The sequence below is a fragment of the Trachymyrmex septentrionalis genome, unplaced genomic scaffold (genome assembly GCF_001594115.1).
Source record: "Trachymyrmex septentrionalis isolate Tsep2-gDNA-1 unplaced genomic scaffold, Tsep1.0 scaffold44, whole genome shotgun sequence".
NCBI lineage: Eukaryota > Metazoa > Arthropoda > Insecta > Hymenoptera > Formicidae > Trachymyrmex > Trachymyrmex septentrionalis.
In genome coordinates, this window is record NW_017305611.1 from 2,452,522 (window position 1) to 2,467,905 (window position 15,384).

At 33.0% G+C, this 15,384-nt stretch overlaps 1 protein-coding gene across 1 annotated transcript; it reads right to left on the reverse strand.

Annotated features, from left to right (window-relative positions):
* Window positions 1-1,639: 1,639 nt before the first annotated feature.
* LOC108751445 (protein timeless homolog) lies at window positions 1,640-15,005 on the reverse strand. Its single transcript, XM_018491650.1, is given in 15 exon segments — window positions 1,640-1,820; window positions 7,722-7,802; window positions 7,919-8,069; window positions 8,166-8,299; window positions 9,330-9,484; window positions 9,562-9,694; window positions 10,336-10,598; window positions 10,872-10,989; window positions 12,942-13,105; window positions 13,260-13,355; window positions 13,446-13,577; window positions 13,653-13,833; window positions 14,018-14,171; window positions 14,253-14,368; window positions 14,776-15,005. Coding segments are annotated over 14 exon segments (2,043 nt in total). The 5' UTR covers window positions 14,353-14,368; window positions 14,776-15,005.
* Window positions 15,006-15,384: the final 379 nt, after the last annotated feature.

The window sequence follows — 15,384 nt, forward strand, 5'->3', positions numbered from 1 at the left end:
TTTTTTACATTAGATATTTATGAGTTGTTCCAATGCACTAAAGTGCACTTAATAAAAATAAATAAAATATGAGATTTTTCTTCGTCCTTCTTCAAAAATTATTTCTCTATAGAAATAAAGAATAACAGGAACTATTTTAAAATCAGTAAAGATTGCGCACGCGATTCTGACGCGTGGACGCGTGGTAAAGATAATGGAGAAGTGCTTTAGACATACTCACGTCGTAAAATAAAACAGTCTGAATGTCGGCTTTTGATGTTTTATATAAAACACCCTCTATAGATGAATACTGCACAATGACTACAGTACGTTGGCAGGACATAAAGAGAGAGAGATTAACATTTAACGACTTTGTCAGCCCGCTGCCATCTATAGAATGAGACGCGCATGACAGTATTGTCATATCGTATAAATTGTGGAATTCAGTGCAACGGATCGTAATTCATGCGATCGTAAACGTTCTTTATTACACCGACATTCGTGGCGAGAAATCAAAACGTATGACGGAAGGAAGTCAAACGCGTAATGTGTAACGAGACATTACTAGTATATTCGTAACGATAAATTTAATAGATTTATACCAATTTTTTATAAGCTAAACAAGTCTCAGAAACACAATTTAAAACGAAATATTATAAAATGACCATTCTATCTTAGTAACACAAATTTCATTACAAAATTCATTAAAAATTATAATTTTTTCTTCTTAAATTATGTTAAAAAAAAAAAAATTTTAATTGTGAAAAAGACTCCGATTTGTTACACTTTACGTACCTCAATCCGAATGAAGTATTTAATAACAGTGGCAATTTTTGTAGAATAAAATAATTTACGTTGTAAATTAAAACATAGAGAAGTTTTAAAATGCAACAATTATCTTCTTTCATTAAAATAAGCACTTGTTTGTAAAAGTATAACATTAAAATTAAAAGATTTTAAACGTTTATGACAGCTATTATTGTAGTGGTAATATACAGAGATAAATACATGGCGAGCTCGAATCGTCGCGAAATCTCAGCACTGAATAGCGTAGTTATTCACACATAAATTAGGCGCGTGAAATGAATACCAACGGCGCGTTTAATTAAATTTGTGTCGTGATATATGCGCCAGTTATTACAAATCGTCCTTGCTAAAGCCTCCAATAAATTCGTATATTTAATATATCTTTCTTCTCTCGTGATGCTTTCTTAACAAAAAAAAATGTAGAAAAAAGGCAATTATTAGTACACTTTCGTGCACGTTCAAGTTTTTCTTCCAAAATATTGAGCAAACTTTATAATTCAATAAATCAGCAGTCGTAACGAACTCTCCTTCGTAAAGGAAGGAAAACAGCTCATTACTTCCATGCTTTAACTTAATAACAGACTTTGCTCTTTATAATTAGGCGGACGTAAAGCAGGAGACTACTCTTTTCTCACAGGGTATATATGCAGACAGGATATAAGTTTCTCGATAGACTGAAGTTGTACTGGCAATCCTCAAGAGAGTAAAAAATGTTAACAACCCGTGCTTTTAAAGAATTTAAAGTACTAAATTTTAAATCCATCGCGAATGAGTTGCTAATAATTGTCAATACATATTTTATTTCCTATCCAGTTAATATATACTCGTATTGTAACGTATATTGTCACAAATTTTATTTATATGATCTTAAGAACATTATTAAGAAATATTTATGTTTATTATCAAAAATATAAAATTAAAAATAAAATAACTCACCACCCAGATCTGCAAAGAAGATTTCGCGAAGAGCTAGAAATTCTTCCTCGGGAAGTATATCCACTTTTCCGAAACAGTCATTCTCGGGCCAGATTTCTCTGTAACATAATTTTATTCAAATATCTATTTTTAATATTCTTGAGTAAATTATTGATAATTACATTAATAAGTTATAGTTATTAATATAATTACATTAATAATAACTATAATGTAAGAGAAGCTTGGCAACAACTTAAAAGCATGGTACGTTACGCCATCATAAACAGTTTACTAGCTCTAAAGTTCAGCAATGTAAATTCTCATATATATATATATAAAACTAATTACAAACTGCACAAACTTTATATTTCATAAAAGGTTCGATATATTAAATATTGAAAATTATTTGTAGTTGAATCTTTTTACCATGGACCGCGCGAGATGAAAACATTAATTATTTTGTAATATTATATTGATAACATTATATGAAATCACATTTTTTAAATCAGATAAAATTCTTTGTAAAAAGTTGTAACACTTTTTCTAAATTACAATATCATCAAAAGTTCCATATTCATAAAAAATTTCTAATCCTATAAATAATGTATGGAATAATAAATTCATAAATTCTCAATAATCTTGATATGATTAAATAAAAGAAATTCATTATCTGAAAATATACGACTAAGGAAGATTTGGTGCAGAGTAGCAACGCGATGAGAAGTCCAAGTGGCAAACTCAATGAGTCTCATAGAAGGTTCCTTTGAGCATGAGAGCCTCACCACGATCTACACCAACATCGGACTCCTTGCGTCAAGTGCTCACACCCAACCCTTATTCTTCGTCGACCCACCTATCTACGCTATCTACACTATCGTTGATACTGACACATATGCATCTCCTTTACAAAGTATCTGTGTATCTTAGGGCCACAAAGCGGAAAGTGCCACCGCCATCGTTGGACGAGGAAATAGAGAAGAGGCACGTAAGAAAGAAGAAAGACTTTCGAAGATAAAAATAGCAACGAAGCAAGCCAATATATATATATATTTAAATTTTGTTAAATTTATCATTAAAATTTACCACGACATGCATTTGCGATTCAGAAATTTTGCAAAATTCACTAACTACAAAATTGATAAAAATTGAGTTATATGACCTCACATATACTAAAAAAAAAATAATATAATTCTCTCCAAATAAGACTTTTAATAATTTTATTTTTTGTATAAAATATTTTTTATTTTACTTTGTATAATATAACTGTTTCAGTACTTATTTCCAATCTCTCATAGTTTACAAATCATTGGTCCCTCTACACACTTTTATTTAAAAAAAATTACATCCAAGACATATAAAAGCTGGCTTAGTTGTAAGGGTGTAAGACACCCTATATACTTTATGAGAATTCAGAAAAAAGAAAACAGATGGTCATGTGCGAACGTGACTAGGAAACAAAGGTAAAGTCACGTTTTCAGGAACGCTCCGAAGAAAGGTGTAGCTAATGCTGGAACACTTTTAACCTTACATTACACAATGGTATGATTCTCAAATATCACTTCATTCGTTTTAAATGTATACTGAAAACATTTATTTACAATTTTTTAATTATATATAAAAAATATATACAGCTTCACTGTAAAAAACTATTCTCATGAGAAAAGAACTTTGTGCTGTTATACAATTTCTAATTTATTTATCATATAAAATTTTTTTTTTTAATAATTGAGAATTATTTTCTTGCAAACTTAAATATCTATAAAATTTTTTGTCAATATATTTTATTAAATATCTCTGTAAGTATGTATTGGCAAATATATAAAGATTATAAGATTATTAAGATTGTTACGATAGAGAAAGAGAGAGAGAGAGAGAGAGAGAGAGAGAGAGAAATTATAATTATTATTATTCAATTCCAGTTTTAAATACATCGAATCAAGTATTATAAACTACAAAAATTTGCAGCCACATAGTAACAACGGTTTTGTTAAAGTATTCAAAAAGCTAAAAGCAGATTTAAACATAATTTTGTTGAATCATCAAAATAATAACGCTCAAGCATGATAAGCAACGTTGCAAAAACATTTTAACTTTATCTTAGCTTGAACATTCTACATAATTATTTGGATGGTCCAATAAAATTATTTTTATCTCTGTATATGTAGTTAAATTTTTAGCTAATTCAGCAAGATCTTTCCGTGAAAAGATTATAACTATGAAAAAATTCTACAGGTGATTAAACTCAATATTTGCATATTCAAACAGAAAAGAGATAAGGAATCACAAACTATAAAGAGTACAATAAAAATTATAATATTACGATGATGGATTTCTTTATCAATACTTTTGCACTGTAATCATATAGCTTTCAGTTGTAAAAATAACAATGGCGATAAAAATCTTTTCTTCTTCCTTCCATTGTCATAGAATTGCGCGATTGATAATGAAAATCGTTTCTACTTTACTTCGTCCTAATAGAGCTGGAGTCGCATTAAAATCCAGAGAATTGGATTTGGTCACTTGACATGAAATCGCACTTAGTTGCAATTGTACTATATAAAAGCGAAGCGTATGGACGATTCTAACGCGGATACGTATGCACATAGAACGCGTTTCGTTTTATGCGTATACACGCGACACACATCTATACGTTTTACAATATACGACTCGGATTGAAATCAAGTTCGGACATGATCCATCCACGTTTACACGCGAGCAAACACGTAATCCATATAGTGCACATTAGTCGAGTCGTAGCTAGCGTACAAAACACTAAAAATAAAGTAAAATCTAGGACAAAAACCATTATAAAATTCGACTGTAGTTGATTCTTTTGATTTCAGTTATATTGAATATATATTAAATTAATTGAGTCTATATAATAATTAAAGCGTCTATTTTTGACTAAGTAGTAATACCAACTTGAAATTAGAAAAATATATTTTCTCACTACTGATTTACATTATTAAAACTTAATTATAAAAAAATATTCATTAATTTTTATAATTGCCATTTGGATAAGAAATTCAGTCTTATCGTTTCATACACTAATCACGAGTCGCGCTGTATAACGCATTTTAGATTCGCAGGTCAAGAGAGTCCGGTCCACTTTCGGAAAGCTTTCCGAAATTTTCTTCGCTGAAGATGAATCCAATAAGCTGACGCAAAAGAAGAGGACGCAAAAGAAGAGGAAGGATGCTGTCCCCGAAGCGGAAGAAGTGGCTCGTACGACGCTGGTGCTGGCTGCTGGCTGCTGGCTTCCTGAATAGAAATTCAGCAGCATACAATCCCCATTATCCCTCGATTTGAAGTTCCGCGACAATGGAATCTCTCAGACGCGCCGCGCCGTGCCCGTCGTCGTCATCGTCGTCGTCGTCGCCGGCGTCGTCGTCGTCGTCCTCCGACTCAGCGTTCCGACATACAAGCCGATACCGCTTTGCCAGACATGAAATAGATAATTTCGACACGTCCATTTTCATGCTTGGCAAAGACTCAAAGTGATGAATCAGCCTTCGGACTTGGATATTAAATTGTCACAGAGAAGCACTTACATGTATTTACATTATCATACTTCTTACAAGTTCTCTTTAAGGATTCTCTCCAAGATTTCTCCCTACAGATATTCTTCTCTTTTTTTTTTATTATCCTCCTAACTGTACGCAAGAAGACAAAGTTATTCTAGAAACATATTTCCAATGTTCTTAAATAAACTAGATTTTGTTTCAACATATTAATCATATCCTAAAATATATAGTGAAAGGAAATTTCAAGCTTCGCAAACAATGAAATCATTACTGCACTGCGATTAGATATAAAGAAAATGATAAATTGAAGCAGATTTTTTTTTCATAGTAAGTCGTAATCATCTTACGCAATTCGTAAGTTAAAATCACTGTACGGGTTGGAGAGTCGCAGACGGTGCAAATGGAAAATTAGAGGGCTAAAACCAGTAGCCAGACGACGGAGTATTTGCTAGGCAAACGAAACACGATTACCAGAAGCACTATCGTAACCGAGAAACGAAGACGTGTACGCGAAGAGAATAGGGGGTATTACACTGTTTGTCTTACGTACCTACGTATTACCGTAAATGCCTTATTAACAATATTGTCTGCGCCTAGGCGTAGTCTATGTATGGCCGTAGCCAACAGTCTGCTACTTTTATCCCCTTGTGTGCACAAGGTCGGCATGGTCCTACAGACTACCATTGTGTACCGGCCATAGTAAACATTACCCCCATAAAATGGACGACGGAATACTACGTACAATCTCCTAAAGTAGTTCGCAGCGATGATATCACGTAAAGAAAAATCGCGGAAGGGACTATAATTTCATAGTTTTATGATAGAGGAAGGCAGTGACGATAAACCCGACTTTTATCCCCGCGGTTATATCACGGCACTCCAATCTGATAGAACTAATAAAGTTAAAGATTAATGGTACAACGCCTTGTATCCGGTATCCTCAATTAAAACTAACGTCTTAGCGCACAACGGTTATTTTTAAATGTCACTGACGAGATAATTTCAGATTGTGAAATTTAGATGATAAATTAGTTATTTTCTTTATATTTATTGAGTCATTCTGTATAAAGAAAATTTAAGACATACACGATCTATATACGCGTTTATAGCGTAAAAGCGAAAATGCTTTGAGACAAGCCGCGTAAAGAATCTATTTACACGTCGACGGAGTTTATCAGCGAAGGGTATATCGAATCTCGCAGAAAAGCATCGAGGCAGCGATTAAGCCTTAGAGGGAGAAGGGTTGGCGAGGTAGAACGCAGAAACAAGTTGACGGAGGGACATGACTCATAGGCACATTTAGAGCTGGAACACTTCAAAGAGTTGGTTGGGTACCGGTTCACCCCGATGAACCGGTGTATACCGACGCGTTACAAGAGCGCGGTAGATCCCTTTCAGATTTAATGTAATGTAAATATCTGCGGCAGTGCAAACGCTTGGCTTTTCGCCAGTTAATTGGCCGTGTGACTGGTCGGTGCACAAAGCCAAAAAAAATCTCAAATAGCTCAATAAGCGTAATTAATATATTACAGGAATTATGATCAAGTCTAACGAAAATCACAAGAGAGTAATAAGTTTTTCATCAACCATTTTTTTATAGAACATTTTTTAAGAATTAATTTTTTTAATAAAAATAGTAAGATAATAAACGAACTTGGTTAAGTATATCATATGATTTTATATATACAATACTTATAAATAATTCAAGAAAATATTATAAATAACATGAAAAAAAGAATAAACCGAATCATAACTTTTGTTATGTAATCAGAAAGTATATTAATATATACGCGTATTTACGTCATTATTATATTACTATCTCTATTTTACTTTTATTTATGTTATATTTCGTATATACTATATACGCGCTTGGCTCAAAGGATCCAAAATTCATCAAGTTTACGTGAATAAATCCCATGTTCTTACTGACCCTCTAACCCTAACATAATGAACGCCTTTGTTTGACAAAACAAAGCCTGCACAATCCCCGTAATTAACTGACTTACCTCGAAAATATATCTTTTGTAATCGAAAACTGTTAAATTCCCTTACAAAAATATAAGCGTTATAAATGTATAAAAAGATAAAAAAACAAAGATATTTCTATTAATATATTGTTAAAAAATAACGTGAATTAAAAATTAAAAAATCCAGAGATAGGAAATAGAAGATTTTTTTATCACGACTAAATTAAAAATTCCATAAAAATTTACATATGTATTAATCATCTAGAACATAAATTACGATGTTGCAAGCGAGATATTATAATTATATACAATATTTTAATGCAAGTAATCTGTCGCATTTCAATTAAACAAAGTAACAGAGATGTCGTTACTTTGTAACTCACTCGTCGCATTGCATGACAATGGTTTAGGTGCAAAACTGATTCTCAAAATAAACAACAATGAACAACATTGCCATCGCTTCAGCACGAGTTTCATGACAACGAGCTACTTTCTAGAAATCACTTCTCAAAATAAACAAATCTCTTACCTTGCTGCACGTAGAAGACCAACTGCCTGTTCCAAGTTTCTTTGTCGCATTAATTTCTGAATTCTCTTCATAGCGTTCGTTCTACAATCAGAACAAAAAAGAAATCGTAGACAAGTATATATTTTCAATCATTTCAACAAATACATCAATAATAAATGTAAATATTATTCTACTTAACTATTAATGTTAACACGTACTTTTGATCGTCGATAGGCATGTCTAAGGTTGCGTCAAACGGCACTACTACAGGTATAACGGCATCGCGCATAACAGCAGATAATTCGGGACCAATAATATCCCAACGTTCTTCCAAAGTAGGAGCTGTAGTTACGTTTTCCTGAGTAGACTCTGGTTAAAAGAAATTAAACAATTTTATACGTGCATATCAAATTTTATTTAATATTATTTTTAAATTCTTCTAAACAATACAAAAACAAATCTTACTTTTTCCCTTTTTAGCTTTTTTTCTCTTTAACTTTATTTTTTGAACTACGAGATGTCGCTGGCCTTTCCGACAGTAATGTTCAAGCATTTTCAGAAATGTATGAATAGTTGTGATAAGATCCACTAAGTACTGCCTAAAAGATAAGCATATTCATGTAATTACATTGTTTTAAGCCGATGGTAAACTTAAACCGCTTTCCTTCCTTCCTTGTGACAAGAAATTAATTCAATCCTGCTACTCGCGCATTAATTTGTCAATTTAGTTCCGGCAACGCGCGCTACCGCCATCAAAGCTAAAGTTTGACGGAGCCGTCGTCCTGTTTTCGTCAGCGTCCCTGTAATGTCAAAGTAGCAGCAATGTGGCATTGCGGTACGTCGCGCCACCCTTACATTTCCGTCGTGGAAATCCGCGCAAAACCCGTCAAACTCGTAGCAAGTTGAACGCCCACCGCCTTTTCCCATTTCGCCGGCCGGAAGGTCGATAAAAGTTGTTTATTCCGCCGAGGAACCGTAGAAGGGAGGAAGAAACCGGGTGGGTGCGAGCTACCGAGACCAGCCGCCGAAGAAGAGAAATAGTCGAAAAGGAACAGCATCGGAGGGAGCCAGAGTGGCTTCCTGGCTGGTCGAACCGATTGATCCGAAAGTGAATCAATCTGTCTGCGGTAGATAAAACTTTCGGTAAAGAGTTCTCTCTTTCTCTCTCTCTCTCTCTCTCTCTCTCTCTCTCTCTCTCTCTCTCTCTCTCTCTCTCCTCTCTCCATGACGCGAATTTGCTCGGTAGAGACGTGCATTGTTCAGCGTAGGATGACGCGTCGCATAACTTTTTGTGATATCTGCATCACGTTACTACAGCCTGCTAAAAATTCACGAGAAATTTGCGAGGGATTCATGAAGGATTAGCGACTTATTCTGCCAAATTAAAAGGGGAATGACTGACAATTAAAAATAATAAAAGCATAACTATGAAATCAATTTTTTTTCCTTTTAATAATTTTTTTTCCCTTCGTAATTTCTATTAGTTTCTTTTTAAAATGTTTCAAGCCACTTTCAATTTTTTACTTTTGTAGTAATCAAAACGATAAAATTACACAATTTATTTATGCGACGTTTACAATCTATTTTTGCGATAATAATAATAATGATGACGAAGTTCTATTAACTCACCGTGACATTTTAACTTCATCGAAGCACAAAAGCTGAGAGAGTATCGTTTCCCGATATTCCGGGACATAAAAGATATTGCTTTTAATTATCTTGCTAGATTCCCTAACACCATCATCGCTATTCTTATCCATTGCCATAAGAGTGTTAAGAAGTTCCTAAAACGTGAGATGTATTTTTGTTAGCTTCTTCAAATATTCATTTACGTTAATACTAATTATCATAAAATTCCTACCTGATACGCCTTTAATGCCAAATGTAATCTACGAGACCAAAGTGGTATCTTTTTTTTATCGACTATTATCATCTCATAATATTGGTCCATTTGTCTTTGCACTAAATAAAACACTTCTGTAGATATAGTTTCGCTAGATAGTAAAATAAATCATTTTTTAACGTACTTTTTCGGGAACTTACGATTAATAATACAAAATATTCAAATTTTTTAAATGTGCAAAGAATATATAAAATAAAAATAACTTTTTTTTCTAGTTTTATGATTGTAACAAAAATCGATACCAGTGAATCAATCTGCCAATAAAATTTGATCCAACAAAAATGGAGGATTATATACATTGGCGTATATCGTAGCTAACGAATTGTAAACAAAATACGAACTATATAACATACATACATTGTTTAATCAAGAAATGTGTAAATATATGTATAGGATCAGTACAGATCTAGCTTAATAAATAAATTTTAACAAACCTTTGATACAAAAAAATAATTTAAATAAATGTTTATCATTTCAAAAAAATTATATTAATATAGACATTCTATGACATTTAATTCCATTCAAAATCGTTGTAAAAATTATTCTATGACATAAAGTTAGATGGTTCAGCCTGTTCGCGCGGACGCTGGAGAATTTTCTTTCTAGACAAGATCCGAAAGAAAGCGACGATGCGTAAAACGAGTTCGTAAACTGTCTCGCTTTCTGCCTCTTTAGCCGAGGTATGCGACAATGTAGACTACACTATGAGAAACTTAAAGCGCGAAGATTTACCTTACATATTTCACTTGAAACTTGTAATGTCGATTGAACTCCATGAAGAAACGTAAGACCCACAGATAGACAGCTGCTTCCACTGCTTGGCCATGAGGGTCATTGATGAAGCAAGATCGAGTGAATTTCATCACGGGGTTGTAAGCTCCGCTTAGAAATTCTACACAAAATTCTTTTAGAAAGAGCCGTACGCTGAGGACAGACGTGCGTTCTTCCTTGGCGTCTTGCAGGCTCATTTTATCTCTGCGTCGCTTCACTCTTTTCTGTTGAAAAAGATATGTGCCTTCTATTCATACTCGACAATTTCGTTCAAATAAAACTCGAATATAACACACAATAAGGAGCCATAATCTCAAAAAATATCACATACAAAAATACTAAGAAAATCTGTAATATACGTAACGCATACTATAGTATTCTTGAATATTTTTGTATGCAATATTTTTCAAGAATACGAACTCTGAGCTATCTCTACATTGTCGGAAACAGAAAGACAGGGAAAGGTTACAAATTAGTAATCAACTTGCAAAATTTACCTTATCGTGACCAAATTCCACTGCTTCAATTTTTTGATACGGTTTATGGCATATCATTTGATTTTCTCCGATAGCTTTCATATTTTGCACGACATAAGTACCGCCGAATCGTGAGTGTCTAATTAATAAAATAAAAATATAATATCAGAAATTGAAGTTATTCATAAAATAAAATATATTTTTGAACTTTTTAAATGTAAACATAACGTGTAATAGAATATGATATACAACGTCGGAAGAATAATATGTACGATTCAAATAAAGATTGGATTTCTTGTTTAGCTTTCGCGTCTCCCTTCTTTATCGTCTCTACGAATTGAGAAGCGAGTATAATGCGGTCCTTTGCTACTAAAAAGAGAACTGGTCATTCGAATTCAATTTCAGCCATGATTCCATGAGCAAAAATCAAGATTCAATCAATAGAATAGAGAGCAGCTGTCAACAACAGATAGTTTCCTAAATGACGAAGACGCGAACCCTATCCATTTTCTTATACTTTTTTTCTTACGAGAGAAGTTCATGTCCATCATTCTTCTCTATTTAAACAAATAGCTAAATTTTCGAAAAGTTTATCGATGGCATAATCACAAATAAAATTCAAAATAATTTTAAATTTGCATTTAGCTATGTAAAAACATTACGAATTTAAAAAAAAACAATCTCAAATATTAAAATACTTCCTGTACAAAAATGTACATATGTATAATGTGTGTGTGTGTGTGTGTGTGTGTGTGTGTGTGTGTGTGTGTGTGCGCACACAATATGTGAGAATATTGTGGAAACACAATAAATAAAAATACGGCGAGCACGTACACTAGCTGCTATCCAATTTTGTTCCTATGTTTACTATTGCTATCAAAAAGAGATCTGTGTTCGTGACACAGCTAGGCGCTGCTTTATCGTTTTCCGATCAAATTATCTTTCCATCGATCGATTGAGAACACGCGGAAGGCGGAGAGATCTTTTCACCGCATCCAGTCCCTTTCAACTCGTAAAAAGCCTTTCGCGAAGACGTGGATGCGCGCATTCACAGGCTTCTGGAACGCGCTCGTTACAAGAATACGGCTCGCTTCTCTCCAACAAGTGGATAAAAGCTTCTATTCATGCTTCGGGTGGTCCTACCTTAAAAACTAGGTCATATTCATTATACGCATATCGTATCGCGAACACACGGTAACTCCCAAAGGCATCCGTCAAGTAGCAATCGGCGCCTTTTAGTCATCCCTTTTTTACGATCACAGGCTTTTAGCTGTGGCCGCTCATTAAAGTGATAATTACGCGGTAGCTATTCGCATTAAATGCATTCTCCCGTGTATCACAGTGAAAACGTACGGATAATAAAGCTAATGTATGAATAGAACTGAATTAAGTTCACAAACGTTGTTATGACAAGACGTTGTCATATTAAATAAATAAAATTAGAAGTACATATTTAAAAAAGGCAAATTTAATTCGAATATCATTAATTTTTAACGAATTTTTTTCAAGTAAAACAAATTTTTAAGTAAACATGTGTCGTATAAATCCTATTTATTTCATAACTACATTTGTATTGTTTTATATTAAAGAAATTATTTTAAATTAATTAGAGAAAAATTAATTTACACAATATATCTCTCTTTTTTTCTTGATTTTTAATTATTATTTAATTTATAGCACAAGTAAAACAAATGTAATTTTGTTTTTAACATTGTATAGATAGTATACAGAATAGTATCCCAGAATTCGTGTATATAAAATACATAACGCAATTCTTTGTGCTAGATATCATGCATAGTCATTATAAAAATCTTTAAAAGAAATAATAAAACAGCGTATATAAGTCCAGTGTAATGTCTCTGATTCATGCGTACCTTATTGTTAAAGCGCTCATTTGTGAGTTTTAAATTACTCTCATTTAAAAATAACTACTTGGATGTAATTTAGTGGAAAAGTGTTTCTTTTGACACAAAGAATCGCAATGTATTGTACATACGCATAAATTCTGTAGAACACTCAATTACTCATATTATTTTATCGATAAATTTTAATAATTTTTTTATTTATAAATAATAATACATATAAACTCACCTTGACCCAGCGTACTTTTTTACTTTGTAAATTTTTTCACGTAGCTCTTTTTGTCGCAAGGCTACGAGACTAGCCTCGTCATTTTCTCTTTCAGCGGTGCTACGTTGCAATCCAGATGCAGCCAACAAACTTGCATTTTGCTCACGTAACATTAAAGATATAATCTAGCAAAGTATGAAAATATTATTTACGAATAACAAGTTCACGAATAATAAACAATAAGTTCTTAGTAACAGTATTTTTATAGAATTATGTTGAAATAAAATATATAAATAAAATATAAAAATTAGATAAATATAACTAATGTGCTGTATATACCTCTAAAATTTGCATGTGGTATTGTTGTTCATTCTTGTTACTAACAATAAATAATATAATATCCACTATACCAGATGCATGAAATGCAAATAATAGCTACAAAAAAAATTTATGTATGCCACTTAAAACAATATTCGATGTAACATATTTAAAGAATAAAAAAATTTGAATGTTGACATAATTCACCTCATCATGAACAGTGGCATCATTATCAGCTCTTTTATCATTGTCATTAGGTGGCACTTGCAATACATTTCTAATAAAAGCAAGAATTCTTTCAATTGTTAATTCGTTTTCTTCTTCTCTTTCTTTACTATCCTAAAAAGTAAAAATTATCTTAAAACACTGATAAAATCTGTGTGCATTACAAGGACATAAAATTTCTCCACTTACAATGTTAAATAGAGTCCCCAAACGACCAGCCACTGCCAACCACACATTCTCATCGGTTAACGCTGCTTTATACTCTTGTAAATATGTAACAATTTGTTGATAGAAACTACGCATTGTTTTTTCAGTAGGTATCTGTTCATTGTAAATTACAAACGCAGAGCTTGTCAAATTAATAAGTAATCTGTTTAAAAGAAATAGATAAATAACATATTGTTATGTTCTTACATAAAGTATGGGAGTTATGGTTCATATATTGAATATATTTATTCAACTCTACTTGTGAGTAATAACGTTCAATATATTCAACTCTACTTGTGAGTCATAACGTTCAATATATTTAACTCTATTTGTACACTAACACGTACCGCAACAAAACATCCCAAAGTTCAATATTTTTAACATGATGTATAAGAATCTTTACAAGATCTGTCTGAAGTAATCTTGTTTGTCCAAGAAAGCGTCTTATAGTATGTGTATCGTCATCTCTTTTAAGATATCTGATAAGATCCTTTATAACTTCTATTAAAAAATTGATATACTATTAAATATTTTATCTCACTTTAATATGTCATTTCAAAACAAATCAAAGTAAATCTTTACCTAAGCAATTCTTGTCTAAATGGTAAGTAGTTCCATCATAATATCCAATTGCAGCACAAGTGGCAGTGAGTTCAGCAGAAAGATAATCTAGCATTGCCATGCTTGGGCAATATAAACTGCAAAAATTTCAGTATGTAATATTTATCTCTAAAGCTCAATTAAGAGATCATATCGAGTAATTTTTATGTGTACGACTACAGTAACTGTTGTGAATAACAATGACACACATTATTTCTTTTTTAATTTCGTTAGTCTACTCCTTTTTTATTTAAAATAACAATATCCAGTAAATATATATTTAAAAATAGAAAAAACGTATTTAAATTGACATTCTTAACATCTCTCAATGAGAAATTAAAATATAAAAGTTGTTACTAATCTTTTTTCAAATACACGGCTCCTTTAAGAATATCACTTCACAAAAAGCACTGACAACAGCCAAGTTTCTTTTCCCCCAAATTAACGATACGGCTTTTGTTCCAAACACTCAATTTAATGACGACAACAGATCCTTTATACTTACCTTGCGAAATGTCCAACACCGGTGACGATGTCACATCAAATTGTAGGTTATGTCGCGACGCGGGAAGAAATAAGCGCGCGTAAAGTAAGCACTCCGCACTTCTCGTAACGAGACATACACATACACTCGAAACTCCAACACAAAACTCGTCACGAGTGTGAAGCTGTCACTGACTTTCGTACTTCTCTAAGAAAATCGAAACAATCACACGCGACGCATCTCGCCGAACGCAACAGGTGAGGAAGGAGAAAAGCGCGCGAATCAAGCAGACGCCAACTTCATTCGGTCACATGATCGGTCGATCGCCCGTGCTCGGCAGGGCTCGGCTCTTTACGCCTCAGTTCAGACCGAAGCGGTTGCAACACGGCGGTGGTCGGCTTGTAGTTGAACGGCGCGACGGAGCGCCAGGTAAATTACTGAATTATTGTTATTTATTTCATTGTTCATTACGTCCCTTCGTCACTTTTCGTGATTGAACGAGGCAGACATAACGTACGTCTGGCATGAGGAAACAGAAGTAAGAATGCACGAAAATGCGTAAAGAATGTATGACGCAGTGCTTCAGTATCGCAAAATGGCGGGTAACATTTCGCCCAATATTTCAGAATG